The following is a 27,451-nucleotide window of genomic DNA, read 5'->3' as shown; positions in this document are numbered from 1 at the left end:
TTGGATTTGGGGTGGGGACACGTTTGCAATTATTGCTGGCAGCATCAGGCACAGCTCTTGCCCAGGTCCCTCCTGGCTGGCTGCATTTGAGGCTCTGCAGCCTGCTGAAATCCCACTGGAGCAAAGCACCAGCATCCTCCAGCTTCTCCTCAGCCGAGTCTGTGAGAGGGGTGCTCACCCTGCAGAGTCCCAGTTGTGCTAAAGGTGACAATCCCCTCCCTGACCTTACAAAATAAGGGGCAATATTATGCAAGGGCAGTGCCCCTGATGCCCCACAGTAGGATTTTGCCAGTGCCTGCGCACTGCTGGGTGGCTGAGCTTGCCTCTGTACACAGGAAGGGTCCACCTTCCAAAAGAGTCTGTAAACAAGCTATAAACCTCAGCAAATTCAGAGAGAAAGACCAAGTTTTGAGACCGCCACTGCTTTCCATTCATTGGCAAAATTCATTTCCATTCAAAATGCTGCTGCAGCAGTGCAAAGTTGTCTTTGCAGTGTGTCCTTTGCCATGGTGACACTGCACCTTCTGCTGTGGGGTGGGTGACACCGTGGGATGGAGCACAGTGGGATGCACCCAGACCTGCAGACATTGCCTGTTGGTTTCATTTGATACAACTCTCAAGTGTGCTATACAAAGGCTGCATCAGCATTTCTATTTATAAGTACTGCAGAAGTTTATAACCTGACAATAGAAAATGCATCTCAAAGTCTCTGACTTGGATCAGATCTTTTGGGATTGCTGAGCAGCCTTTTTTTTGAATCTATCCTGTAGGCAATGTTTAGTCATGAACACTCTTTAGTCCATAAAACACGTTTTAGTCCTCCCAGCTGGATGTTGCACATCTGGAAAACAAAAGGCACTTCAAGCAAATCAGGGGAAGAGCTGCAGAGAATTTCAGCACTAAAGGAGAGGCTTGTGCTCTTGCTAGAGCCTGTGGTTGGACACAGTGTGGTAGTCACTGGGAGCTGGAAGAGGAGAGACATTATAAAGCTGAGGATGTGGCATCAGGAGAGAGGCTACTGCTCCATCAGTCTCTTCATCTGGTCTCCTCCTCCCTGCCAGCAGCCTGGGGGGGTAAATGCAGGAGGAAACTTGGGGGAAACCTCTTCAGAGGAACCGGACACACAGGAGTGATGAGGAAACACCACTGCCACTCCCAGGCAGCCTCCTTGTGCTGTCCCCAGTGACAGCTCCTGGCTGCTCCAGGGCTGAGCCGGGTGGCACTGCAGCATCCACAGTGTCACCTGAGAGTGCCAGTGGCCAGAGAGGCTGCACGGTGACAGCAGCCACCCCACCCAGGGTCACTCACACCGAATGTGAGCTCCAGCTCCTTGCAGAGCACGGCCTGGCTGGCTGAAGGAGGAGATGGGGCACAGCCTGGTCTGTCCCTGGGCAGGGGTAGGGGCATGCAGAACCCTCCCTCCAGGACAGCCCCACCATCACCTGGCAGCCACAGCAGGGTCCATCTCCCACCTCTGCATGTGTGCATTGCCATTTTACACCTTGCTGCCTCAGGGAATACTGTGGTTAACATAATGGAGATGGCAGATCAGAGCAAAGAGCAAAAAACAAGAGGTGTTCCTGCCCCAAACCCTAAGAAATGGGCAGTGTTTTCTGGCAGCATTGCAGACACACCTGCAAGGAAACAGTGTCAATCAAAAGGCTTTGTGAGGGGAACTGGCAGCATTTAATCCTGTTGTTTTTTATTGATCCCCGCAGTCCTAATATAAAGTGATGTAATAATGAACAATGTGCAGTTCCTTATTCAGGGCTGCCATGCATCACTTTTATGATGTGTATTGGCTATCTCAGTAATGACAGAACCACCACTTTTCTCTGCGGGGCTGCATTAAATCAGCATTTTAAGCTGTCAGGTAATAATTCCAAGCTTTAGAATAATAAAGTATATTTATATCATGCTCCAACATCAATACAGTGAATGGAAAAACATGCTCCTTTCTTGAAGTTATTTTTTGGAAGTAATTTCATTGTGTTAAAGGCTGTTTTTTTTTGTTTTGTTTTCTGGCATATAGAAAGCTACTCTTCTTCTATACAGTAACAGCATACTAAAGATGTGGAGGCTGGAAGGGAGGAAAGCCACCTGCAAATTTAACTCCAAAAGCAAAGAGCTCTGTGCAGCCACAGACACCCTGAAATAGTCCAGTTTGCTTCCAAGCTTGGCTTTAGAAGCATGGAATTCCTTTTGGGTCAGTCTTCTCTGAGCTCTTGGAGTGTCACATCTAAGCTGAAGCTACCAAAAAATGCCTGCCTGAAGTCCAGGAGAGGAGAAATTCAGCCCCATGAGTTCCTCATCTCCTAGAAACTCAGGGTCTGTGCCCTCAGGGAATGGGGCATGGTAACTCCATCCTTATCCCACAGTCCCAACATACTGAGGGTCCATCAGTAAAATCTGATGTAGTAAAGGAGGTGGCAAAGAAACTTTGATGTTCTGATCCTGGCAAGAGAGTAATTTACATTATTAGATATGTCATTTCCCAATAACTATCTGATACCACTACAGTTGAAATCTTGTTTTCTCCTACAGCCTTGTAGTGATGGCAAGATTCCCAGTATCACAGAGAGCCTAAAACATGTCCAGTGGTATTTAAATTGTTGGCCTATCTGAGGGGATTTGCATCTGCATGCACTCAATGTCTGCTGTATTAAAGCCGTGAATCACAGCTCCTATGGCAGGGCCAGGATGGAATTTCCCTCCCCACATCAATAAATAACTTGGCCTCCTATCTTTTTTTTTCCTGTCTTTGTCATCTTTTCTTCCCTCTGCAGAGCTGCAGACTGACCAGAGCTGAGAGCAGGACAGACAGACTGGTGTGTCCTGCTCACATGCCCAGCGCACTCCTGCCATTGACACTCCCTGCCTCTGAAGCAGACAGACAGATGGACAGGAGCCAGATTCCTCCTTCAGGAGCCTCATCCTGCACCACAGGAGCACAGGCTGCTGTTTTCAGAGCCCCAGCAGCATCCACACATCACTGCACAACTGCCGAGGGCTCATTTCTGAATGGTCTGGTGCCACCAAAGTATGAAAGATATAGCAATGCTTGGACACCTCTACATTCAAGGCTCCTTCACTTCTCAAGTTTGGCTGCTAGAAAGCAAAATGGGACAGGAGAATAAAGAAATAATGGATTTTTCTGTAATGTTCTGTGACCGTGTTCACAGGGGTCTGAGGATGAGGGAAGAGACATAGATCTGACTCCATGTTTCAGAAGGCTGATTTATTATTTTATGATATATATTACATTAAAACTATACTAAAAGAATAGAAGAAAGGATTTAATCAGAAAAATGAATATAAGAATATAAAAGAAAGAGTATAAGAATAGAAAAAGAAAGAATCAATAACAAAGGTTTGTGTCTCAGAGTCTAGGCCTGTGATTGGCCATTAATTAGAAACAGCCACATGAGACCAATCCCAGATGCACCTGTTGCATTCCACAGCAGCAGATAATCATTGTTTACATTGTGTTTCTGAGGCCTCTCAGCTTCTCAGGAGGAAAAATCCTAAGGAAAGGATTTTTCATAAAAGATGTCTGTGACAGTGTTCTATGAATAGTGGGAAGAGTAACACAACAAAGAGTAGCAGAAAAATACTCAAAAGCAGTTATTTAGCTCCCCTCAAGGGCTAGTGGCCCTACTGTGAAGAACACTTTTCTAGCAAGCATGTGAGAAAAAGTATCTTGTTTACTCAAATTGTTTGGGTGGAAGGTATGACAATGCTTCCAGCAATGGGAAAACCATTCACAGCTGCCTGCACCCCTCCATGCTCTAAAAGAAGGCAATTTGAGTTACAAGCCTTCACCTCAAAACATGATGTAGCTACTGAATTACCCAAAAGTGCTGGATTAACCAAGTGATGGATTAATTGGGAACAAAACCTGGAAAGAACATCAGGAACTATTGATGCACTGGCACACACCTCCTTTTCTGGGGCCTACACATCAGTTCAGGAACCGTCCTCACCATTTAATAGCTTCATCTTCTTCAAGATTTGGAAACATTTCTGTCTGGAGGCTTTTCACCCAAAAGAAAGGCTGGTGCTGTACTGCCTGTCTAGCAGAGAGTCAGCTGAGATAGCCACCTTCTCTAAGATTTTGATTCATTTCCTTCTAACCCTCCTGAAATGTCCTGTGTGGCAGTTCGCGCTGTTCTGACATGCTGGTCACTTCACAGGACGCAATCTGACGCCAGCTGGAAGTTGCCAGGAGGAGCAAAGCCTGTCACCTTCCCTGTCCTGGCAGAGGACAGAGCCCCCGAGGGGATCAGTGAGCCCCCAGGGCTGCCCTGTCCAACAGCCTCAGGGAAGGGGCAGAGAGCAGCTCATTCTGCACTGACCTCTCCTGGATTTGTCTCCTGAGGTCTTTTCCTGACAAGGTTTTCACAGAGCTGGACTTTCCTGCTGTCTCTCTTTGCTAAATTGCTCTGCCAGTCCCTCTTGAGACAAGCCATGAACTTGCTGCCACTGCCACCTCTCCAAGTCCCCAGGCCCAAAGCTCCTGGTGCTTTGCTGCCATCCAGAACACGAGGCTTTCTCTCACCCCTGGGACACAGCCAGTGTCATTCCCAAGAGGAAAATGCAAACACAGACATCACCAAAGCCCAGATGAGCCAGGCAAAGCCAATGGAAAAGGCAGGTCCTGAGCTGGAGCCACCAGCTCTGATCTGTTCAGGCTCCTCTTACACAGCTTGAATTTATAAGTGCCCCAAGGATCACATAAGGAAACTCTCCTTGGTTTGTGATGTAGGACAAGGTGCTTTGCAGTGACTGCTCCATAAATTCTCCTATTGCCATGCTCTATTTCAGAATAATTCCTCTGCTCTGAGGGTACATCCATTATTTTCAGTAAACCACAGAAAGCTAGAAAAGTATTTATGTATGGATTAAAGTTAAAATGTGGCACAGAAAACTCAAATGTATATAGCCTTGCATTTTGTGTTAATTATGGAGATTTTTGCTCCCCACTCTTTGCCAGAACAACTCCAGTCAAGCCAATGGATGAATGTGCCCTCTGTGCAGAGACCAACACACACGCTCTCTTACCTGGTGCCTTTGTCCAGGGGAACACATTTGGACTCGTGCTGGCAGGGATTTAGCTCAGGAACACAGTGGTTAATCACCTCATCACACAGCTCACCTGAGGCAAAGGAAAAGCAAAAAAAGCTGTGACACAGCTTGAACAATGCTGAACACCCAAGATGTCCAGGGATGGCCAATCTCCCCACGTGCAGACAGCTCAGTAGTTCAGCAGGAAGTGACTAAATTGCTTGTTGAGGGCACGTGAGACTTCATTAAATCAGCTCCTTTGACCTGCAGTGACCACACTGTTCCTGTCACAGGGGTTTGAAAGCCTGCTGTAAAAGCACTGACTATCAACTCCACTTGCAGACAGACAAGGGATCAAATGGGCAGCTCCTGACCCAGAACCCCTCGTTTCAAAGCAAGAAAGTGACACAAAAGTGAAGTTGCTCATTGGACCCTAACGTTTTCACACGGGCACATATTTCAGCCATGGTTAATACACTGCCAAAGAAGCTGATTGGACATCATTCTGGGAAAGAACAACAAGCCACAAACCCTCCCCCCAGAACCTCTGTGACTCTCCATAATAGGAACCAGCTTTAGGACTGCATGCAATTATAAAACATCCACTATTTATAAGAGAAGTACTAGCTCTATTGTGCTCACAGGAGATGATGTCTTTTTAGAAAAAAAAATCTACCTCATGTAAGCCCAGCTCAGCTGTTTCTAGGTCTGGTGTATAACATGCCATGAACCTCCCTGGATTTGTATAAGTTTTAATAATTAATAGCTGTAGAACATTCAAGCCGTGATAGTTTATTTAAATACAATCCTTCTTTGAGTTCTAAATTATTAGGTCACACTTCAGTACCCCAGGATTTGAGATGCAGCCAAAGACCACAGAGATCTTTGCCTTCCCTAGAATCACACAGAAACCTATCCCACACCTCCCAAAGCCTTGCAGGGAAAGCAAAGGTCAGGCAATCCCAGCATGGAACCCCAAAAAATCTGCAGTCCCAAACCCCCTGTGCAGCTCCACCAGAGGACCACATCTGCAGGGTTTCAAGGTTACACACATTTTCTGTGCCTGTACATAGTACACACCATCACATAACCAACAGGCCATGGGAACGGTGGGGAAAAAGGATAATGTGGGAGGCACTGGTGGGCTGGCATTGTCCTGGAAGGTTTTCATGGAGCTGCAGCTCCACCTGTCCTGGGAGAAATGACATTCTCAAAAACCCTCACATTTCTCTACACTCTAGTGGTTACAGAGAAACACCTGAAAACACAAACCAAGCAAACCACAAAGATCAAAATTCAGATGGAAAATGCAAATCAGAACCATCCATCTTTTATCAGTTCTGTGATCTGGTGATCTGGCTGAGAGCACAGTTTTGAGGATTACTCTGGTGCTGATAGGTGTGGTTTGTTAACTCCCCCAGGTGCTACTGCTCTGTCAGGTTATCCCTCCCACGTGTCCAGCCTCCCTCCAGCACAAGATACACAGCTCTTGGTATGACTCTTCCTCTGAGAATGGAAGTATAATATGTGTTAGTCAATTGTTTTTGTGTGTTTCAAACATGAATGTGTCCTAGATCTGCTTTTGAGAGCTGTCAAGTGTAAATGAGAGCAGGAACACAACCCATGGGAGGGGGCACCTCCAGCACAAAGGCCATCCTTGTGGGCCATACAAACCCTACTGGCTTGGTGCTGGGCTGGCACTGCCAGGGGAGTCTGCCATGGCATCCTGCAGTTTATTGTGCACAGAAGTTACAGGACAAGCAATTCCACCTGGAGCCAAGGGATCCTAGGCAGCCACCACTGGTAAAGGCTACTGTCACAGACATGTTTTATGAAAAATCCTTTCCTTAGGATTTTTCCTCCTGAGAAGCTGAGAGGCCTCAGGAACAAAATGTAAACATTGGTTATCTGCTGCTGTGGAATGCAACAGGTGCATCTGTGATTGGTCTCATGTGGTTGTTTGTAATTAATGGCCAATCACAGTCAGCTGGCTTGAACAGAGAGTCCGAGACACAAGCCTTTGTTCATTCCTTCTTTTTCTATTCTTAGCCAGCCTTCTGATGAAATCCTTTCTTCTATTCTTTTAGTATAGTTTTAATATAATATATATATAATAAAATAATAAATCAAGCCTTCTGAAACATGGAGTCAGATCCTCGTCTCTTCCCTCATCCTCAGACCCCTGTGAACACAGTCACAGGCTACCAAATCTTTTCACAGCCCTGGACAAACCCTGTGCAAATACAATGAAAATATCCAGCTGAGGAAAGGGGATGTGCCAAGGAAACTGAACACTGCAGATCCATGGGAACCAGGGAACAGATCTGGGTTTGGGGCTGGCCACTGCACTTTGCTGCTCCTCAAAAGCAATGAGAGATGTTCAGTTCCTATAGCTGTGAACACTGGGGACAGCTGTTGACACCTGTTAACAGGCCTGTTAACATCAGGCCTGCTCCTAATCTTTCGTAATTGGTTCAGCTGCAACTCTTTAGGGGATAAGATTACATTCTGTACCACCTTCATTTACCCACACTGTATCCCCATACAGGACAGGTCTGTTCACTGCCATCCCCAAGCCCACAGGACACCAACCCTCCCAAAAACTAACAAAGGCACTCCCTCAGACCTGAACATGAGCAGGTCACACCTTGCTACAAAGCTTGGAGAGCTGCCAGTTTGTCATCTTGATATTCCCCGTGTCCCTCGTGTGCTATGGATCTCATGTGAAGATAAACATTAAAAGATTAACTGGCTGGTGACATGAAAAGAGCTCAAATGGGCTAAAGCTGGAAATAATTTTGGAAGGCCTTCTAATAACTGAAGAGAGTGTGGATAGATGCCTTCAACTGTCCTTGCACTATAAATGGTCAATACATACTTTTGAAGTTTCTATTTTTTCCTTTGTTTTGTTTTGAAGCAAAGGAAGCAGGCTTTAAAAAAATATGAACAGTATCAAAACTCTCAAAGGAAATCATAATTCTTCTTAAAGTATTCTTCTGAACAGTCTTGACAAGTGCTTAGAGATCCAGTAAAAATCTCCCCAAATGTCAAATATTATGACTCACTGTGTCATTCTGAAGACACCACTATCAAAATGTAAGAGAATTCTAGGCTAGGTACCAAACACAGCATCCAAAAAAAAAAGATATTTTTCATGCAAAACTTGGAACATTTAAGGATCCTTCCTGTTATTTTTCCCATTTATCACTCATTAGGGAGCTCACTTGGGTGCTCTAGAGCAACTGGAGCAGCCTCATCTCAGGAAGAAAATACCTCTTGGTCATTATTTCAGGCGCCACCAATGTTCAGTAGATGCTGCAGGAAGCATGCCAGGGAAATAAAACACTTTTTGAAAAGCAAAGCCCAAGGCACCAGCCACACAATGTCTTTCTCATATTTTATTCACTCAGAAAATTATCTGGGCCAAAAAATCTGCCCTCAGACCTGAGAGCTCAATATTCATTGGTCGCTTTAATGTCAGTATCAGAGGAAAAATGTGATCCTCTTTTTTTTTTTGGAGTGACACAGGGCTGCTTCTCTGTGCAGCAATTAAAGGTCTAGTCCAAATTTCTCACTGGATAGTTATGTGAACCTAAAAACAGACTGGACATTCATCTTGGGCCAGCTCCTAGCAGCACTGCTTCTCTTTGTGCAGGATATTTGATCATGCTAAAACAAGAGAGAACTTCAGTGCAAAGCTTTCTCAAGTGTAGAAAACCATCTAACCTCCCCATTTTCCTCTCTCCTACATGTTCTCAAATCACAGCTCCAGTTTGCGTTTCTGAAGGGCTTCTATAAAACAGAGAGGAAAACCACATCTACATTTATTTTATAAGAGTTAAGCAACTCTTTTAATCCCAAGTAATCTTTTGTTCCATCAAGGCACACTTATTCTCTTTAATCAAATCTGAAGAGAATAGGTAACATGCAAGCAAACAGAGAGCAGTCTGATAAACCACAAAATATTTCAGTTTTCAGATTACAACCAAGTTATAGTGACAGGTGGAACTTTAACAGGTGGATCTCCCTTTGCTCGTAACTCATGCAAGAAGAAAAAAATAGAAAAAAGGAAAAAAATAGAAAGAGAAAAAAATTCCCTGAACAACAGCCAAGGAATTCTGCTCCTTCAAAACCACCTCCCTTGTCACCTTTGCTGACATTGTCTTAAAGAAACACAGATTTTGTTTTGTTTTGTTTTTTTTTTTTTTTTGCCTCTTGCAACATTTTCCTGGCCTTATTTTTCAACAGAATCATGAATTTCATGGGGCTTTCCACAGGGCTCACTGCCTATGAAGAGCTGCCAAGAAACACGCTCAGGCTTTTCTGAGCCCTCCCCACGTCTCAGAGCGAAGCCAAAACAACAATAGGGCAATAAAGATGACTTTTACACACAGTTTAATAATCATCTATCTTTTTTCCGTTCTGTGCTGTCATGAGAGCTATTTATTTCATGCCCCATTAGACTTTTAAAACCAGGATCCAAGCTCTGCTATTCCTCCCTAATCAGTAAAAGAGAGGCTGGATGCAGTAAAAGTATTTTACTTATTTATCTTTAAGTGAAACTGCAGTTCTGAAAAGACAATGTAGAGCAGCGATTTGCAACCAATGAGTTCAACCATTTTTCTTTTGTTCCATGTGTCAGTTGGGTGATACTTTGTTGTAATATACTGACAAAACAACACAGAAAATATCCCCGTCCTTAATGCAAGAGAAGCTTTAGTAGGGCCTGCAGGACTGGCAGTAAATATGCTGCTGAGGATTTCACAATATTACTTGAGAAAAGGAACGTGCTTATGGCGAGGGAAGGATGGAGAAAGCCTGGCCTGCATCCACAGCATGGAAACTTTTCCAGTGCTCAAAGAGTGTGGTGCAACATTCTGAACTCTGCCAGGTGAGCCTGAGTGGAATTTGTCTCCTTGCTGCTAATAAAAAACACTCTGCTGTTCTTCTCATAGGAGATTACTCATTTTATATCTAATAAATTGCATTGGAAGAAATGTTTGCTGTTGTTTTGTTTCCCCCTTCTCTCTGTTCAGTCATTGAAAAGAAGTCAGTGCCAACTGGAAGTTTCAGAACACTGAACCTAAAAATGGTTGGGTGGAACAGACAGGGTGTTCCTCCAAGGAAGTAATTCAGTAAGGAATGTTGCTGATGTTTGATGAAAATGATTTGAGGCTCATCTAAGAAAATAATTTAAAAAAAAATTTTACTTCCAAACTATTTCAACTTGCAATGAACAAATGAGAAACTCTGTGAAAATCCTTCAGCAGCAAATGCTGTTATGTTAGATACAAAAACATAAAAGAGATCGCCTGAAACGCACTGTAACAGAGTAAATTCTGCATGATCACTGAAGTTTGCTCTTCCTTGACAAACACTGCCCACAATACTTAGCAGGCAAAAAGAGTTATTTATGCTTTTTATCCTGTCTTAATTGCTAAAAACTCCCAGGTTTTCCCTTTGGCCTGCTAAGTGTGAGCCCTTAAGTTTGATTCCATGCTGGGATTCCCACAGTGGCTTGTTTTTCAGATGCAAGGAGAAATTCTCCCTAAGCTTAAGGTTCAGCAAAGGGAGCATGGGTAAAACCAGCTCTGGGCAGGGAAATAATGATCCTTTCAGTGTTTCAGAATCTCAGAGAAGGAATGTGTTCTGTGCACTGCTGGAGTATGAAAAACCATATTCAACATGCCAAATGCCACACAATGCAGTGTGGGAAACATTGACTGAACCAGACAATTTCCAGTGCCCCTGCAAGGTGGTGACCTGCCTGAAGCACTGTTCCTCAGAACCACAGTGTCTGGGAAAGATCTTCTTTTGCTGGACACCATGCATTTTTGAGCTGTATTTATTCATATGGATGTTTTCCAGTTGTTTGGAATAATTTGAGGATCAGTTCAGCTATCCACACAATCTAGTGCAGAAGTGACACCTGAGATGCCACACATCTGAGATGTTCCTCCTGGGCTAACAGAGAGGACACCCTGTGGATTCCTGCTGATCTGAGCAGGGAATGGGGCTGGAGCCTGTTAAAAATGCTTTGTCTCCAGCACTCCTTGCTCCAGAACTCCCATGGGATTCTGTAGGAGCCTTCCCAGTCCTTCATAGACTCCTCCAAGGTGGCTCCATCCCAAGAGCTGCTCCAGCCTGGCTCCCCTGCACAGCACACAACTCTTCAGGAGCTGCCTGATTTCCTTGTTTCCCACTGTGTTTCCTGACAGACTGGATTTAATGACCCTCAGATCCCATTTGAGGATGAATTCACTCTGCTCATCCTACAGGACAGCAGTAGCTGACATTCCCCTTTCTTGCAGGCATGCTGTCCTGCTGAACAAGGAGGAATTCTCTGGTATATAATTCTCTGGTATATCTTATTGCACAAACATGACATTTTACATTTGGGAGAGGGCAGTTTGACCAGAGGAGATGCTGGAGCACTCCAGCACAGCAGGACACCCACACTGAGGCTGAGGACAGGCTGCAGCCCTGCCAGCTGCTGTGCTATTTCCTCCCAGAGGGTCAGATAAGAGTCCAATCTGATAGCAGTGATATGTGGTTCTCTCTTCATAAAACGGGGCTGGGAATGGGCTTAGGCTCTTGAACAAAGCCCAAACCTTCCGGGTCTTCCAGCACTTCTCACTCCCAGTAACACAACTGGGAAATGTGGGTGCCTTTTTGTGTTTCATGCAGAAAGTGAGTACACTTCACATCTGCCAAGTAACTAAAACGGAGAGACTTCCATGTAAGGCAGAACTCCTTCAAACAAAAAGGAAGAAAACACACTAAATTCTGACCACAATTTTCTCTGTCTTGAGGAAATTATGGCTGAAGTTCCAAAATGTAAGAGGAGTTGATAGCTAAGTACTTGTTTAAGCCTTCAGCATTTATTAGTCAGCCCAGGTCCCTGTGGAACCACAAGCTGAACCACACCACCTCAAACATCCTTGCTCCCGTAGCAAAAATTTGGGGGGAAAAAAGCAGCTTCAGTGCCATGATCCCTCTCAGCCTGCCCAGGGGTGGCTTGGGGACAGAGCCACACAGGTGCCACAGCAGCCAGCCATGGGGGGCTCCAGGACAGAGGGACAGCCACGAGCTCCACACAGCTGCAGCTCTCTGGCTGCATTGGTGCTGCTCTCTGGAACCATCTGGCTGCATCTTGCAGCTCTCCCTGCAGCTGTCTGCCTGCACTGGTGCTGCTCCCCCTGCAGCTGTCTGCCTGCATTGGTGCAGCTCTCCCTGCAGCTGTCTGGCTGCATTCTTGCTGCTCCCCCTGCAGCTGTCTGGCTGCATTGCTGCTGTTCCCTGCAGCTGTCTGCCTGCACTGGTGCAGCTCTCCCTGCAGCTGTCTGCCTGCATTGGTGCAGCTCTCCCTGCAGCTGTCTGCCTGCATTGGTGCAGCTCTCCCTGCACTGGTGCTGGGCTTTGGCCAGACAGAGTCACCACAGTGGGACACTCCAGGAAAAGAGCCCCAATCACTAACAGGGACCTGGGCTCTGAAAGAGCTCAGAGCTCTCAGAGACCACAGGATACCACAGGGTCCCCCTAAGGTAAAACAGATCACAGCCTTCTCTTCCAAACACATCAAACCAGAAATAGTTCCTAGCTTTATTTTATTACTATTTATTTTGAGAGGGATTTTTTTTTCAGTGATACAAACTGCTTGCAGCTTTTTCCCAGGCAAGCAAACTATTTTAAACATTTGCTCCTGCCCTCTCTTTGCCATGGGTTACTGGGTATTTTAGTAAAGACCTATTTTCAGTAGTGGAAGCCACTAATTATTTTTTTTTTAGGTTTCAGAACAAAGAAGCGAGGGCATTGTTGAGGCTTTTTAGGATCTTTGGCAAATAGGAATGCCTTTCCTGGGTTTTTGGTTTGGCTTTTTTTTTTTTGTGTGTGTGTAAGTGCTACATATTTTTCTTGTGCTAAAATCAGACAGGAGGAGGAAAAGTCACAGCAAACAACAAAACCAAATAAACCAGCAGGCAAAGCACCAAAGCACTGAAAGCACCCAGGGCATGTTTGGTGCAGCCCATTTGTTCCTCTGTGCATGTTTGGACCCCTCATCTCGTGGAGGCACAGAGGGCAGAGAGGCTGAGGACAGATCTCTTTGGAGGGATGAGACTCTGTGTTTGAGCCCAGGACTGTGAGCAAAGCAGTGACGGGCTGGAGGACAGCTGTAACAGAAGGGAACGGGAAAAAGGAAAGGAAGGGGAAATGTCACAGACGCATTTTATGAACAATCCTTTCCTTAGGATTTTTCCTCCTGAGAAGCTGAGACGCCTCAGGAACAAAATGTAACCAATGGTTATCTGCTGCTGTGGAATGCAACAGGTGCATCTGTGGTTGGTCTCATGTGGTTGTTTGTAATTAATGGCCAATCACAGTCAGCTGGCTCAGACTCTCTGTCCGAGACACAAGCCTTTGTTATCATTCCTTCTTTTCTATTCTTAGCCAGCCTTCTGATGAAATCCTTTCTTCTATTCTTTTAGTACAGTTTTAATGTAACATATATAATAAAATAATAAATCAAGCCTTCTGAAACATGGAGCCAGATCCTCATCTCTTCCTTCATCCTCAGACCCCTGTGAACATGGTCACAGGAAAACTCTGAATTTTGCCCCACATTCCCACACCACAAAGCTGAAGGGAAAACACAATGTTTGTATCAATGGCTGGGGACAGGCCGTGCTACAGCCAAAAAAGCAGAGATTAGGAAAACACAAGAAGGGCAAGAACCAGGTGACTGATCTAATGCCTATCCTGCTCTTTCAATGTTTCTTTCTGAAGGGAAGGAGAGCCTACAAAACTGCAAGGAGGAGCTGTAAACCACCAAAAGTCCCAGCAGGTAGTAAAGCAGCCCCACACTCCTCAGAGCTGGCTGGATTTGGGTATGTGATTGTCCTGGAGGAATTACATGTTTATAATTCAGCTTCAGGATTAAAATAACCAGTGGGGCAGAGGAAAAATAAGACATCGGCTGACAATTAAAGCCATCAGGATCTGCTACACAGCATGAGGATTGGTTTGGTTATTTAAATACAGGCAACAAATATTGAAAATATTGATTTTAAGAATGGTGGGGAAACCTGGTGATGGTGGGTACAGGTTTGAAGCTTTTTTATGGCATTCCGCTCTCTCCCTCCTCTCAGTCTTTTTTAACTTGCATTTAGTACTTCATGGAATCCATTTGTAATTCCACATTGTTTTAAAGTTAATAGATGGAAAAGAACTAGGAAGGAGGTTATTGTGTGAGCGTGGGCTGCTTTTTGGTGTGGTTTTTTTTCTTTTTTTAAATGAAAGTGAAATGGGGCTGGAGTGTGGGAAATTCCTTCCTCAGCAGTCACTTAACAAATTGGCCATTTTTCATCTGCTCTGAGTCGGGGGAAAGACTGTCAAAGAATTTTAAAAGAAAACACTGCAAAATCTTATTAATTGAAGAAAGATTTTTGGCCTTCATTTTTCCAACCAATGAATGCAAAATTCATGCATCATAATTTGGGATATTGTTCCCTAAAAAGGCTATAACCAGTAAAACCAGGCAGACAGCAGATAGAGCAGGAACACACTAAGGTATGGAAAAAAACCAAAGCCTGGATACTGTGACTCTGTCAATAGTCAAAAATTTCAACACATTCATTTTTAATTTGTATTTCATTTAGGAACATAAGATTTACTATCATGATTTAACCATTACTCAACTAAGCCAAGGGGGACCCTAACTGTTTCTTACAGAACAACACGCAGACACACTCTTGGATCTTCTTCCCTGCATTCAGACTGGTGGGGTTTTTTTGCATTACAGCATACATTTGTTCTATAAATGCAGAATTTACTGAAATATCACTGCAGTGTTACCAGCACTGTGGTATCCAAGAGCACAGGGGTGATGGGGGATCCAGGCTCCCTGCTTGGCAGGGGAGGAAAGCAGGAATCTGAATAACTGAGCTGGGCACCTCTGAGCTCAGGTTACTGCAAACATCCCAGGCTCCAGTGCCAGACAGACCCTCTGACTGAACATGGGGGTTAACTACAGCTGAGAAATCCCATTTGTACATAAAACCCACAACTCTTGCATAATCACACTGATAAAATGGATGGTATGGATTTCTCCAGCCACAAAATCCAGCCAGTCAACCTGTCAAAGAAATTTCTGTTTTCCATACAAGCGTTGATGAGCTCACTCTGTCTGTCTACTACTTGTTAACAACAGAACTAAGGAGAATATCTGGGTACAGCATAAAGAGATATCACCTACATTTTCTGTCCTGCTAGATACAGCCTGGCTGTGGATGTTTGTGCCCATTGAGAGCTCATTGTCCCCCCTATTACCTCACAGGAAAACTCCTTCCCTGGACTGTACACCTCTGCCTTTCTCTTCTCAAATAAAGAGATCAAATCCATACACCTGGCAAAGCTGGAGCACACAGAGTTTGGCAACTCAACATCTAGCACCAGAGAGAGGCAGGTACCTCAAAACACAGTTCTGGGCACAGGAATAAGCACTCCTGACCCCTGGAGTGAATGGCTTTGTCTCTGAACTCTTGGCCTTCACACACTGTGCAATACTGAACTCATCTGCACCTAGCTTTTTTTTGGTTGTTTTTAATAGATACTGATATTCCTTCAGTACAAAAAAGGTTCATCTAAAGAGAATATACCTAGAGACACCCTGGATGTCCAGCAGACTTCAGTCAAACTCTTTGGTTGCAGCTCCTTCTCTTTCAGGTCAGACACACAAACCATCCCCAGGTGTGCTGTCAGGGCTTCCCTCTGTGCTTCCATGGCATTTCCTCCACTTTTGTTAAGCCAGTTGAGCATTTCACATGATTCCCCATTTCTTGTTTGGATTCAACTGATAAGGACCCCCAAAACCATTGCTCAGGTTGGCTTGGCTTGTGGGTACTTTTGTTTGGTCGATGGCTTCAACTCTCCCAGCCATTCCATGCTGCTCCTTGTCCTGCTCTGAGGCCAGGGGCAGCTCTGAGGGACATTTCAGCCCAGCCAGCTGCACTGCAGTCAGTCCTGCCAGCGACTGGTCAGGTTTGATGAAATATCCCTCTCCAAAATGGAGGTAAAGCAGGTTAAGACAGTTCCGGTATCACAGTTCACCAAACTCTTCCTATTTTAAGCAACATGAGCTATTCTAATATAAGCAACACCCCTATTTTTGCAACCTTTTTCACCTATGATTCATATTGTATTTTCTGGAAGTATTTCCTTATTCTCTTATTGCCTGCACTATGATAGCACATTTTCTGTGGTTTTATATTACCCACATGGCAACAGTGAGCTCTGGTATTTGACAAACTCCTGCTAATCAGCAGAGGCACAGCACAGCAAACATTCAGATTAAAAAAAACCACACACACACAAAAAAAGAAAAAAAAACCCCAAAAAACCCAAAAAACCAAAAAAACCAAAAAGAAACAAAACAAAAAAAAAGCCAAAAATCAACAAAACAAAACCCACTAGAAGTCGAGTAAAAATTTTCCTAAAGTATCACACAAGTTCCCTAGCCATTATCCAGATGGCCATTTGAGAAGAAATCCCAATCTAGTTCTTTCCTACCTTTATTGTCTGGGAAAAAAAAAAGATTCTGCAATAATCCTGTGGAAAGGAAAGTGCATTTGCATATATGCTGGATTCAGTTCCTTTTCTTGGCTGGTCAAATCCATTTCCTGTTGTAAATGTAAAGACTCTGCCTCCTTGCATTGAGCTCTGTTAGAAACCACCCAAGAGTAGCTGACATAAATAGTGCACAAGTAAGCACAATGGGCTCAACATCCTACAAGCAAAACTCTTTACTCTGCTAAGCAGATTTTTTTTTTTAGGTTTTGGCAGAAATATCATTTTAGAGACCCAATAAATGTACATTTGAGTCATAAGGCTTTTCTCAGCTGAAGATTTACCATGGGCCTCCTTTGTATCAGCCACAAAAGTATTTTAAGAGTTTGGAAATTCTAGAAGCTTTCCTCCTGCCTTACTCAGCCACTCAAGCTTGATCCTCATTAAATCCCCTGACATGTAATATATTCCAGCATACAAGAAGCCCTTCATTGCTTCTCCATGCTCAGGAGGCAATAACCCCGTTTCAAAGGCTGGAGCAGGAACTCCTGCAGGTGTTTCCTCACCCTCCATGCTGAGCCAGGAGGGCTGGGCTGTGTCAATGAGTCCATGGAATGCTCCAGAAGGCCTTGAGCAAAACCATTTTTAGATTCCACTCAGGAGAGTCTCTGCTCTTGGTCTTAGGCTGGAAATGGGGGTGTGTATCCTATTCCTATCTGTGGAGCAGTTATCTCCTGTTCTTGGGGCAGTTTTCTTTATCTCTCCCACAGCCAATCCTCCCTCCAGGAGATCTCTTTGTTAATGGGCCATTAATTATTAATTATCTCCTGTCCATGGCCACTGAGTGTCCCTGCAGGGCTGAGCCAATCCCAGCATCCCATGGGGAGATGCTCCGCCCAGGGGAGGAGCCAAGCATTCCTGCCTGGATCCAATCTGAGCCTGGCCCAGCGCAGCAGCCTTTGCCCCCTGCACTGCCAGAGGAGCAGCTTTCTGCTGCCCTGCATGGCCAGAGGGAGCCCAGGCCCATCTGCAGCAGCCCTGGAGCTGCAGAGGAAAACTCCCCCCTTGTGCAGGATCCCTGCTGCAGCAGAGCCACAGCTGGCACTGCAGGAGGGCTGAGCCCCCATGGGATGGGGCTGGGACACCCCCTGACACACAGGGGACAGGGACTGCTCTCACTCTGGAAGTACTTTTTTTGTTGTTTGTACTATTACATCTGTATTTTTAGCTTTCCTAGTAAAGAACTGTTATTCCTATTCCCATATCTTTGCCTGAGAGCCCCTTAAATTCAAAATTATACCAATTCAGAGGGAGGGGGTTTACATTTTCCATTTCAAGGGAGGCTCCTGCCTTCCTTAACAGACATCTGGCTTTACAAACCCAGACACTCTTGCAGAAGGTTTAGGAGGGAATTTATCTGCAATGCAAGACATTTCTGACTCCATTTGACTCCACATCATCCCATTTCTAATTCCCATCCCCAAGCCCTGTGACCATGGACCCAGCAGCTGCCCGTGCTCCCTGACCTGGCTCACACTGAGGACAACACCAGAGCCTTCAGCTTCTTACAGAGCCTTTCCCCACCCACCTATGAAATGGAGATCAGGAATTCAGCAGGCTCACTGTATTTAACACATGCAGAGCCCTGAGACATCAGGTGAAAGCCAACCCCCCCTAAGCCAAGGTTTTCCAAGGTTCAGGACAGGTGTATGTCAGGCTCAGTACTGAGAATGTGCACACTGAAGTAGACACTTCTCTGATTCCTTCAAATACTATATTTCAATGTATTTTACAATGAGGCATCGGTATTTTGACTCAGAAAAGGGGCCATGTTTGTGAGCACATATATTGCAATATTAGTAAAATTAACATTTTGCCAGGAAGAGATTCAGATTATTTAGAAGGGGACTAGATTTTCAGTTAATCATATGCTCATGCACTAAGTAAACATTATTTAGTTTGGACCCTTCCCTTCAGGCACTCCTCATGGATTCCTTTCTTACCTGTGTAATTGGGAGGGCAGAGACACACATAGTTGTTGATCCCATCCACACATGTAGAGTTATTCTCACAATCATTGTCTTCACAGTCATCTGGGTTTATTTCACACCTCTCCCCCTCATACCCAAGAGGACAAGAGCAGCTTTGGAGAAAGAAAAAAAAAAAAAAAGTTAGCATGGATCTAAAGGGACAGGAGGTTTGAGGTATAGAACTGAAATTAAAACATGTAAAAGTTGGTTGGAGCCAAATTCACTGCTGCTGCGAGGCATAGAGCAATTTAACCCCAAGTGTTTGGTGAAAGATGCAGCCTGATGGTTCCTGGGGTCATGTAATTATTTACAGGAGACAAAACTCATCCTCAGGAGCCAGCCTCTGCCATGCTCCCTTTGCTGCTTTATTGGGACTCTGGCCCTTAGCCGAAGCGAGCAACTCCAGGGCAGGAGAGCAAACATTCATCACAATATTCAAATCCTTGTTGATGTTTTTGTGACAATGTGGACATCTGCCTGCTGAGGGCTGCCCAGTCCCAAGACATCTTGGCAGCTCTCAGATACCTCAGTCTCCTCAAAGAACAGCAGCTTGAGTTGAGTTTACAGACATGAGAATTTTCTACTCACTACTGCTTTGTCACTTGTCCAAACAAGAAATGTTTGGGGATGATTGCTTTTATAAGTGCTGTAAGATTTCAGCTCCCTCCACATCTATTTGGAGAAGAGCTGATGATGCCCAGATAATTCAGCTAAAACACAGAGCATGGCACAGCCAGTAATGGCCCTGTGAGGATATGGACACCAGTGAAGAATAATCGCACTACACATTTTATCTCACAGGAGTGTGATGTATGGTCCCTAGGGGCAAGATAGAAAACTAAATGGCTGAAGAATGGCTTGATTTTTCTTTTTTTCAATCTCCATTTCCTCTCTACATCTAGAAGCTACAGTTACAAATAGAACCTTTATATTTTAAACTGTCTGTAAGTGATGAAGAGGTGGAGGGCAGAGTTTCCTAAAAGAGAGTCCAGAAACAGGAGTTAAGTGCTCCAGTAATATCAGGGGTTTCTGAGAAGCCAGCAATGATATTTGAAATGTCAGTTTTGAAGTGCCAGCATTGCTGTTCAGTAGTCACAGAAAGGGCTGTTTGCAGTCCCAGTCCAAACTACACATTCCCTCTGCTGTTCATTTCCTTTCTTATGCAGGCTCTGGTGGCAGAAAAGAAACTGAGCAAATAAAAAGCACTCCTGATTGATGAGGATGAAAACCAGAAAGCACTGCAGCAGTCACACTAATTGCCATGCACTGCTTTTGGAATCCAGGAGGATTTCCAAGGCAGACATTGCTGCAGGGTGCTGTTTCCAGCTCTGACAGACAAAGAGGACCTGAGGTGGTTACCCTGCTTTATGCAGGAGATGGGGAAAGCCCTGGGGGAAAAGGAGCTCTTCAGAATCCAGGAGGAGCTGCAGGATTTTCCCTTCCCTTCCTGCTGTGTGCCGCACCCTGAGCAGAGTGCAGAGAGTCCCAAGGGAGGGATGGCTCAAAGCTCTGCATCCACCTTAGGAGTCCCAGGCTGGATCAGATTCCTCATAATGTGCAATCTCAGAAAGGAGTCATAAAGAGGAGAAAAAATGGGAAGGAAATGTGTCTTGAGCCACCACAACAGGAAGATCTCTCAGATGGGTCCAGAAGAGGGACACTGGTCTCATTCAGAAGTCATCTTCATTCTGCAGGGACCATCCACAGGTCATGAGGGTTAGAAAACCTTCACCATGAATAACCAAAACCAAGCTGCTCCAATAAATCCAATTTAGGGCACAATAAATCAATAAGGAATTTTCTTTTCCTGTCTCAAGCTCATTATTGCTAATAAAACATGTCCTCTTGCTGACCCAGAGCCAGAGGATCACAGGAGGCAGAAAGAAGAGCTGGCACACCATCTTCTGTGGCAATGCAAGTGTCAGGGAGGGGGTTAAAGATATCTAATTAAATATAGTGATACATTCATCATGTCTTGATTTTTGATTACAAAACCCCATTTTCAGGGGTTTATAACTCGCTCATACAAATCTGCTCCAGGCTGCAATTTGGAAGACAAAGTCTCAGTTTGGGAACAGAATTTTTTGTCTCCATTTAAAGAAAAGCAACAAGAGTGGCTTTGTGCTGGTGATTTTTTATGTGAACATAACACCATTTTCCTTTCACAAAAGGATTGGGACAGCTTGGGTGTGTGCAATTAAAAATGACATTATTAAACACTATCACAGTAATGGTTCACAGTGGAGATACCATTAGTAACAATTCATTTGGGATTGTTAACATAAATTGCTCAGTATTAGGACACATTCCATACTCAGGGAAATGTCAGAATAATTGATGGCATTTGGCTACTGGTCCTTATGTAGTATAGGGAGTCTTTACATTATTGCTTACGTACAATTCTTTATTTTGATTTGCTTTCAAATGTCCCAGATATGAGGCCTGAAATGAAAAGATAAAACATACAGCTTGGGACCTGGATTGAACCACATGTTGAAAGAATTGCAGCTTGGGACTGTTTGTATGTACTATCCCAGAAAAAGCTTAGAAGAAAAATGAAGTCTGCTGAGTGACTGGAAGGTCATCAAACTTGGGTTCCAGCTGACCGAGGGAGAAAATGAATTCCAGAGACAATGATGAGAACTTTGCAGTGACTCAGTAGTGAAGCAGTGTGAGACAGCATTTCTTGTGGATGCTGGAAACAATTGGGCCATGCAGGAAACAACAGTGTTTTAATAAAAGTCCAAATTCCCTATTCCTCCTGTTCAGGGATTTGTGTTGTGTTTTCCTATTAAGAATTACATAACATCCCATTATCCCCATGAAGTTTCAAGGCAACACTTTGGGGTAAACTTTTGGATCCAAAGCATTTTGTAAGTTTTTTTTTCAAGCTGGCAATTTTTAAAGTTTACTGTACTAGATTTTTAAAATAAACTATAATGAAAAAATGTAGCATCTGTTTGTTAAAAATAGATAGCCATACAGTGTGTCAAGTTTCAAAAAAGCTTTTAAATAGATATAGTAAATTCTTTCAGGAATATTACATGGTAAAGATGCCTTTTATGTCTAGATCCCAATGGAGTAGCCTGAAAGTCTGGAAGTGCAATGTTTTTCCTTGAACTAGGCAGAATTAACACTAGGCAGTTAATCAGTTCCAGGATTTTACATTTATGAGGGCACTTACAGTTTGTGGAAAATGCTAAAAAAAGCGATCTGGGAACCGGAGGGGGTTTTTATATGGAGAAAAGTTAAAATAACCCAGAGCCTTTGTGTCCCAGCACCGCAGGTTAGCAGGGATCAGATGCTGCCTGTGACAGCTCTGCTCCTGCCAAAGCCTCCCCTCCACATGTGCTGAACCACCAGGACATGTCTCACTGGCCATTTCTCTCATTAGCCTTTATAAGTGACCTTTTGGACAACCTGACAGGCACAGATTAGATTAGAATCAGCAATTCAAAGGGAGGAAGAATGTCACCATCATATTTTCTGAAAAATCCCCTTGCCCAGGATTCTCCTCTTGGGAAGCTGAGAAGCCTCAGAGAAAAAGGAAAACAATAATTATCTCATTTGCTTCTCCTGTATTTTGCTGCTTTGGAATGGGGTTTGGAGATTGTTTATCCAACAGGTGGCTGTTTGATTGGTTTCATGGGAATTGTTTTAACTTCCAATCACAGTCAGGCTGTGTCGGGAATCTGGAATGAGTCAGGAGTTTTTCATTATTATCTTTTAGCCTTCTGTAAGTATCCATTCTCTATTCTTTAGTATAGTTTTAGTATAGCATTCTAATAGAATAGAATAGAATAGAATAGAATAGAATAGAATAGAATAGAATAGAATAGAATAGAAGCCTTCTAAGAACATGGAGTCAGATTCATCTTTCCTTCCAACAACGGGGACCCCAGAAAATACCACAGAAGAACTTCACATTTCCACTCCTCTGAGCCACCCCGTGTCACTTATCTATTCCTCAACGAAGAGGTCACCCCTACTAGAAGGAGGGGAATATGAAAATGATTCAGGATTGAAAAAGTGCAAGGGTAGAAGAGGAGGGGGTAACTGCAGCTGAACCTTTGCCCTTGCTGTCCCACCAGGATCTGCCATTCCAGCAAACCTGAGTGCTCAGCCCCTGCTGCTGACAGCCCTTGTGGGCACCAGGCACAGCGGGGGCCTTGGGCTGGAATCTCAGTCATAACTAAGAGCTTCCTGTCTTTGGGGGGAACATCACCACCTTAGCATTATTTCAAATGGTAATTTTCTTGTCGAAGGCCACAGAAACTTGAGAGTTAAACGGCTTGGCATTTCACAGGGAGAGAACTTTGGCTTAAGTTTCCTTTTTACAAGAGTAAAGATTTGACAAGTTTGGCAGCGGGGCTTGTGTATGAATATATTTCCCTAGGGAAGAGAATATACAGAAGATATAATTTCTTTTACAGGCCACACAACAAAAAAAAATCCAAGGAGGCCTCTCATGAAAATGTTTCTGACATCCGCTTCCTCACAGCACATAATGCAGGGCAGCATTTTCCCATCCTGGTGAACACAATTTACAAAACTCTAACTGCTGCCATCCACTGGAGAGATTTCCCACCAAAAAACCCAACCCAACTAACCAAGTTCAATCTTAAATGTTTCTGCATCTTCCTTGTCACTCTGTTCCATCTCCACACCACATTTCCCAAAGCCATGCTAAAGCTCCACAGTCCTGCAGAGCCACAGAGGTTATGGACTGACTGAATTAAAAACAAGGAGAAAATGGAGCAGTGCATATGCTGAACATTCAATTTCATGCAGCAGGGTTTTGATGAGATATGGTTTTATGTGTCTTTTATTAGACCAACTGAAACTATATAAATAACTATAAAAAGCAGAATCCTTCCCTATAAAGCCTCGAATGTTGTTCAGCAACAAAACCACCCCTGCAGTTTTATAAAGGATCTCAAAAACAATGCTTATTTGGAACTGAGGCAAAGCCTCTGAAATTGTAAAATTCATTCAATTCATGAGAGAAATGCAGAAGTAGCTCTCAATTCAGGCCATTCAAAACTCTTTATCTGCTACCACAGAACAAAACATAAATGCTAAAGAAAAACCCAATCCAAAATACATGTGGAAGGCTCTCATTCTAGTATTATGGATATTATAAAATGTTTTACTACTGCATTTTTAGTATCAGCTATATTTTCGAAAAATGGGTACTGAGTGACAAACTCCAGATATTCTAATGTGGTGCAGTTTTACATTGGCACAAGCTGGAAAAAGCTGTGTACATCAGTGACCAGAAGCAGTGTCCTCTGTCCTGCCATGTGCTGCATCTGCTTCTGGAATCAGGGAATTATTGAGGGTGGGCACAGAGAGAAGCATTGGGGCACTTGTTCGGTTTACTGCTTCTTCTTTTGCAAGAAACAGCACAAATGTGGAGGAGCAAATCTATGAAAATTGTAGCAGCTCTTTTTTACAAAGAAACTTTCTATCAACTTGAATGACAACCAGTGACCAAAGCCTCAGACTTGTATTTTCTTAGCTGTGAAGTAGTGCCTGCAGCAGTGCAGATCTCCCAGCTATCTTATTAAAATTTCTGGACTTCTCTCAGAGCATCCCCACCTATGCTACATCTTTGTTATATGGGCAAACTGAAATCCACAATATCCAGCTGCAGAGGTTATTCTCTTGCAGCACAATGCTTAAGATGTGACAATCCCCCCGTGCTTTTTAATTGTTTCTTTAAAGCCTGTTTGTCTGCAAGATTCTTCAGTATGAAAACATTTTGGATCTGGCTGTCAAGCAACAGATGCTCACTTTACAAATACAAAAACAGCTTAGATGTGAGCCTGAAATGCCCCAAGGAAAATTAGGATACAGATAACACAATGCAGAACATAGAGACTGCTCAAAAGCTCTTAAATGTATATTGCATTATGAGGAAATCAGGAGGCCTGTTTCACAGGAAATGATATGTCACACCAAGGAAACCAAAGCAATAGTTTAGTATGGCAAATGGAAATGCCACATGCAGCAGTTTCTATAAAGCAGCCATTACAGTTCATTAATGCAAAGCAGAAACACATTAAATTTTATCATCTCGTTTTAAATGAACTTTGTGCTACTACCTGAATCCATCTTTATTTGCCTCTGTGAGGTGGCAGGTCCCTCCATTCTGACATGGATTCTGAATGCAGGAATTAATGGGCACACTGCAGTCTCGACCCTGTTTGGGAAAATTCAAAAGAAACAATGTTAGTAAGACTCAAGTTATCAGTGTCTCTTGTTCCTTCACTCTACTTGTGGCACCACTTACAAGAGGTCTGTGGTCTTCAGACCCACAACATCCCCTAATGTTCTTTATTGATGATCAGATTTATTCATTACTTCAGTGAGAATTTGGCAGGGCAGCTGCTTTATCCAATGGGACTGGTGGGTACCTCAGCATCACTTCAGGTTCAAGACTGTAATGAACTCTTTCACTGGAGTGTTTTAAGGAAACAGCTGAAAACCATCACTCCAACACACTTCAATGTTAGCTACAATGAAGAGAATGACTCAGGACCAGAGGTAAGCAGAAGGCCACACACAGTGAGCACAAGCCCACGTGGAGTCAGCACTCACCAAGTGCACTCACCAGGCTCTCAGTTAAACCCTGCAGCAGCACAGGCTGCTCGTTACCAGGGTCAGAACCACAGGGGAGAGGCCCTTGGTGTGCTCAGAGCTGAGCTTGAATTTCTGCACAAAGCACACCAAGAGTTCATCACTGACTCAGTTCCATTCTTTAAGATTTTGCTAGAACACGCCTCAGTTCTGACTGAATGTCACCAGCCTGAGCCACCTCCACTGCTACTGACCTTTTACTGACCCTTCAAGGCATAAACATATTTCTCTCCTCATTATATTCTGCTGATGAGTACAAGCTATTTGTAAAACTGGCAAATACATTGAAGAGCTTGGTTTTGCTTTTCAGTTGTTGACACAGTAGGGTGGAGTGGAGCCACCCAAAAACCTCAATACTCAAAGGATCTGAGCAATCACAAGAAGTTCAACGGATCACTGTGCTCTTCCTGCTGAAGGTCCTGCTAGCAGTGGACCTCTGCCAGCTGATCTGATGGAAAGTTGGTAGATTACTTTAGTTAAGAGGAGAAAAATATCTTGGGAGATACAATAATTCAGTCCAGGTAGCTGGTTTTTTGTCTTAATTTGTCTCTAGAGTGCTTATCTTGAAATTGGTGCATTTTTAAGCCAAACCAACGCATAAAAAACTCAAATCAGCTTATGAGTGTGAACTTTAGTAAAGGGTTCAATTGATGTGGTCTGTCCACTCCTGGTGCTTGGCTGTTCCTCACATGTCCTATGGGTCAGTCCTCCAAATACCACTGAAAGCTTCAGTACTTCAGCACAGAGCAGGCAGGACATGTGGCCATCATGTGAAGAACAGAGGAGTCTTTGTGAAGAAGTGAGGCACACTGATTATCACAGAATCACTAGGCTGGAAAAGACCTACAGGATCAAACCCAAACTTTGTCTGATCCTCACTGTGACAACCAGACCAGAGAAACCAAGTGCCACACCAGCTGTTTCTGGGATCATCAACCCCTTCTGAGGCAGTTCATTCCAATGCCTAGCAACCATTTCAGTGAAGATTTTCCTGATAATCCAACCTGAACCTTCCCTGGCACAGCTTGAGGCCATTTCCTCTTGTTCCATTGCCTGACCCCCACCTGGCTGCACCCTCCTGTCATCAGGGACTTGTGGAGAGTGAGCAGGTCCCCCCTGAGCCTCCTTTTTTCTAGGCTGGACACCCCAGATCCCTCAGCCACTCTTGGGGACTGTCCAGACCCTTTCCCAGCTCCATTCCCTTCTCTGGACACGCTCCAGCCCCTCAGTGTCTTGCAGTGATGGTGGCCAGAGCTGGACACAGCACTCGAGGTGTGGCCTCACCAGAGCTGAGTACAGGGAGACAATCTGTTTCTGGTACAGGCCCACCTGGGCACATGGGGTCATGTTCAGCCTCTGGAGACCAGCTCCTCCTGGTTCTTTCCTGCCTGGCAGCTTTCCATCCCCTCTGCCCCCAGCCTGGAGCTGCAGGGCGTGCTGTGCCCCAAGGACAGGCCCCAGCACTGGACCTTATTGAGCCTCATACTATTGGCCTCCAGCAATATGTAGATACATACATATATTATGCATTTTATATTATAATTTCATCCAACACCACAGAGGAGCTTTGTTAACAAAGCTGTATTTCCTGAGGCTCTGTCTCCAGCATTCCCCAGAGTGAGGAGATGCAGCTTTGCATTTTAAAATTCCTGCAAATACAGGAGGGACAGACTTCTCCATGGCTGTATCAGGAGAGAAACACTTCCAAAGGCCACCAGAGAGCCCTGGCCACCATGCCTGGCAGTGAGTTCATGTCCCAAAGGCCACCAGAGAGCCCTGGGCACCGTGGCTGGCAGTGAGTCCATCCCCACACAGCAGTGCCAGCAGCACGCACGGCGCTCGCCCAAGGCCTGGCACAGAAACTCAGCTCCATCCGTGCCCTGTGTGCCAAGCAGCCTGTCCTCCTCCATCTGAGATCCCAAATGTCTCAGGCAAGGATTGGGATGGAGCTGAGGGAAGCTCCTGCAGGTTTTATTTTGGCACCATGCGGCCCACGGCGCTTTGCGGATGCGACCGTGGAACGGTGACACTGATCCACCCTGCTCCAGCATTGCCCATCCCTCCTCCATCTGTGCCCTGAGTCCTGGCTGCTCACTGGGGTGTTGTGAGATCCCCAGGATGAAGTGAGAGATGAGAATCTGAATTCCAAGTTC

The 27,451-nt window shown here is 44.5% G+C and overlaps 1 protein-coding gene across 4 annotated transcripts in view; it reads right to left on the bottom strand.

The window, feature by feature from the left end:
* SLIT3 (slit guidance ligand 3) overlaps positions 1-27,451 on the bottom strand; it is a 491,085-nt gene that overhangs the window by 33,210 nt on the left and 430,424 nt on the right. For all 4 annotated transcript variants that reach the window (XM_063168563.1, XM_063168565.1, XM_063168564.1 and 1 more), the window contains 3 exons: positions 24,764-24,861; positions 18,630-18,769; positions 5,062-5,155 (listed from right to left, as the gene is read on the bottom strand). In XM_063168563.1, coding sequence (XP_063024633.1) covers positions 5,062-5,155; positions 18,630-18,769; positions 24,764-24,861 — 332 coding nt within the window. The remainder of the gene's footprint in view (positions 1-5,061; positions 5,156-18,629; positions 18,770-24,763; positions 24,862-27,451) is intronic.

This window comes from Melospiza melodia, chromosome 14 (assembly GCF_035770615.1).
Source record: "Melospiza melodia melodia isolate bMelMel2 chromosome 14, bMelMel2.pri, whole genome shotgun sequence".
NCBI lineage: Eukaryota > Metazoa > Chordata > Aves > Passeriformes > Passerellidae > Melospiza > Melospiza melodia.
The sequence above is the reverse complement of the archived record's forward strand: the minus strand, read 5'-3'. Positions and strand labels throughout refer to the sequence as shown.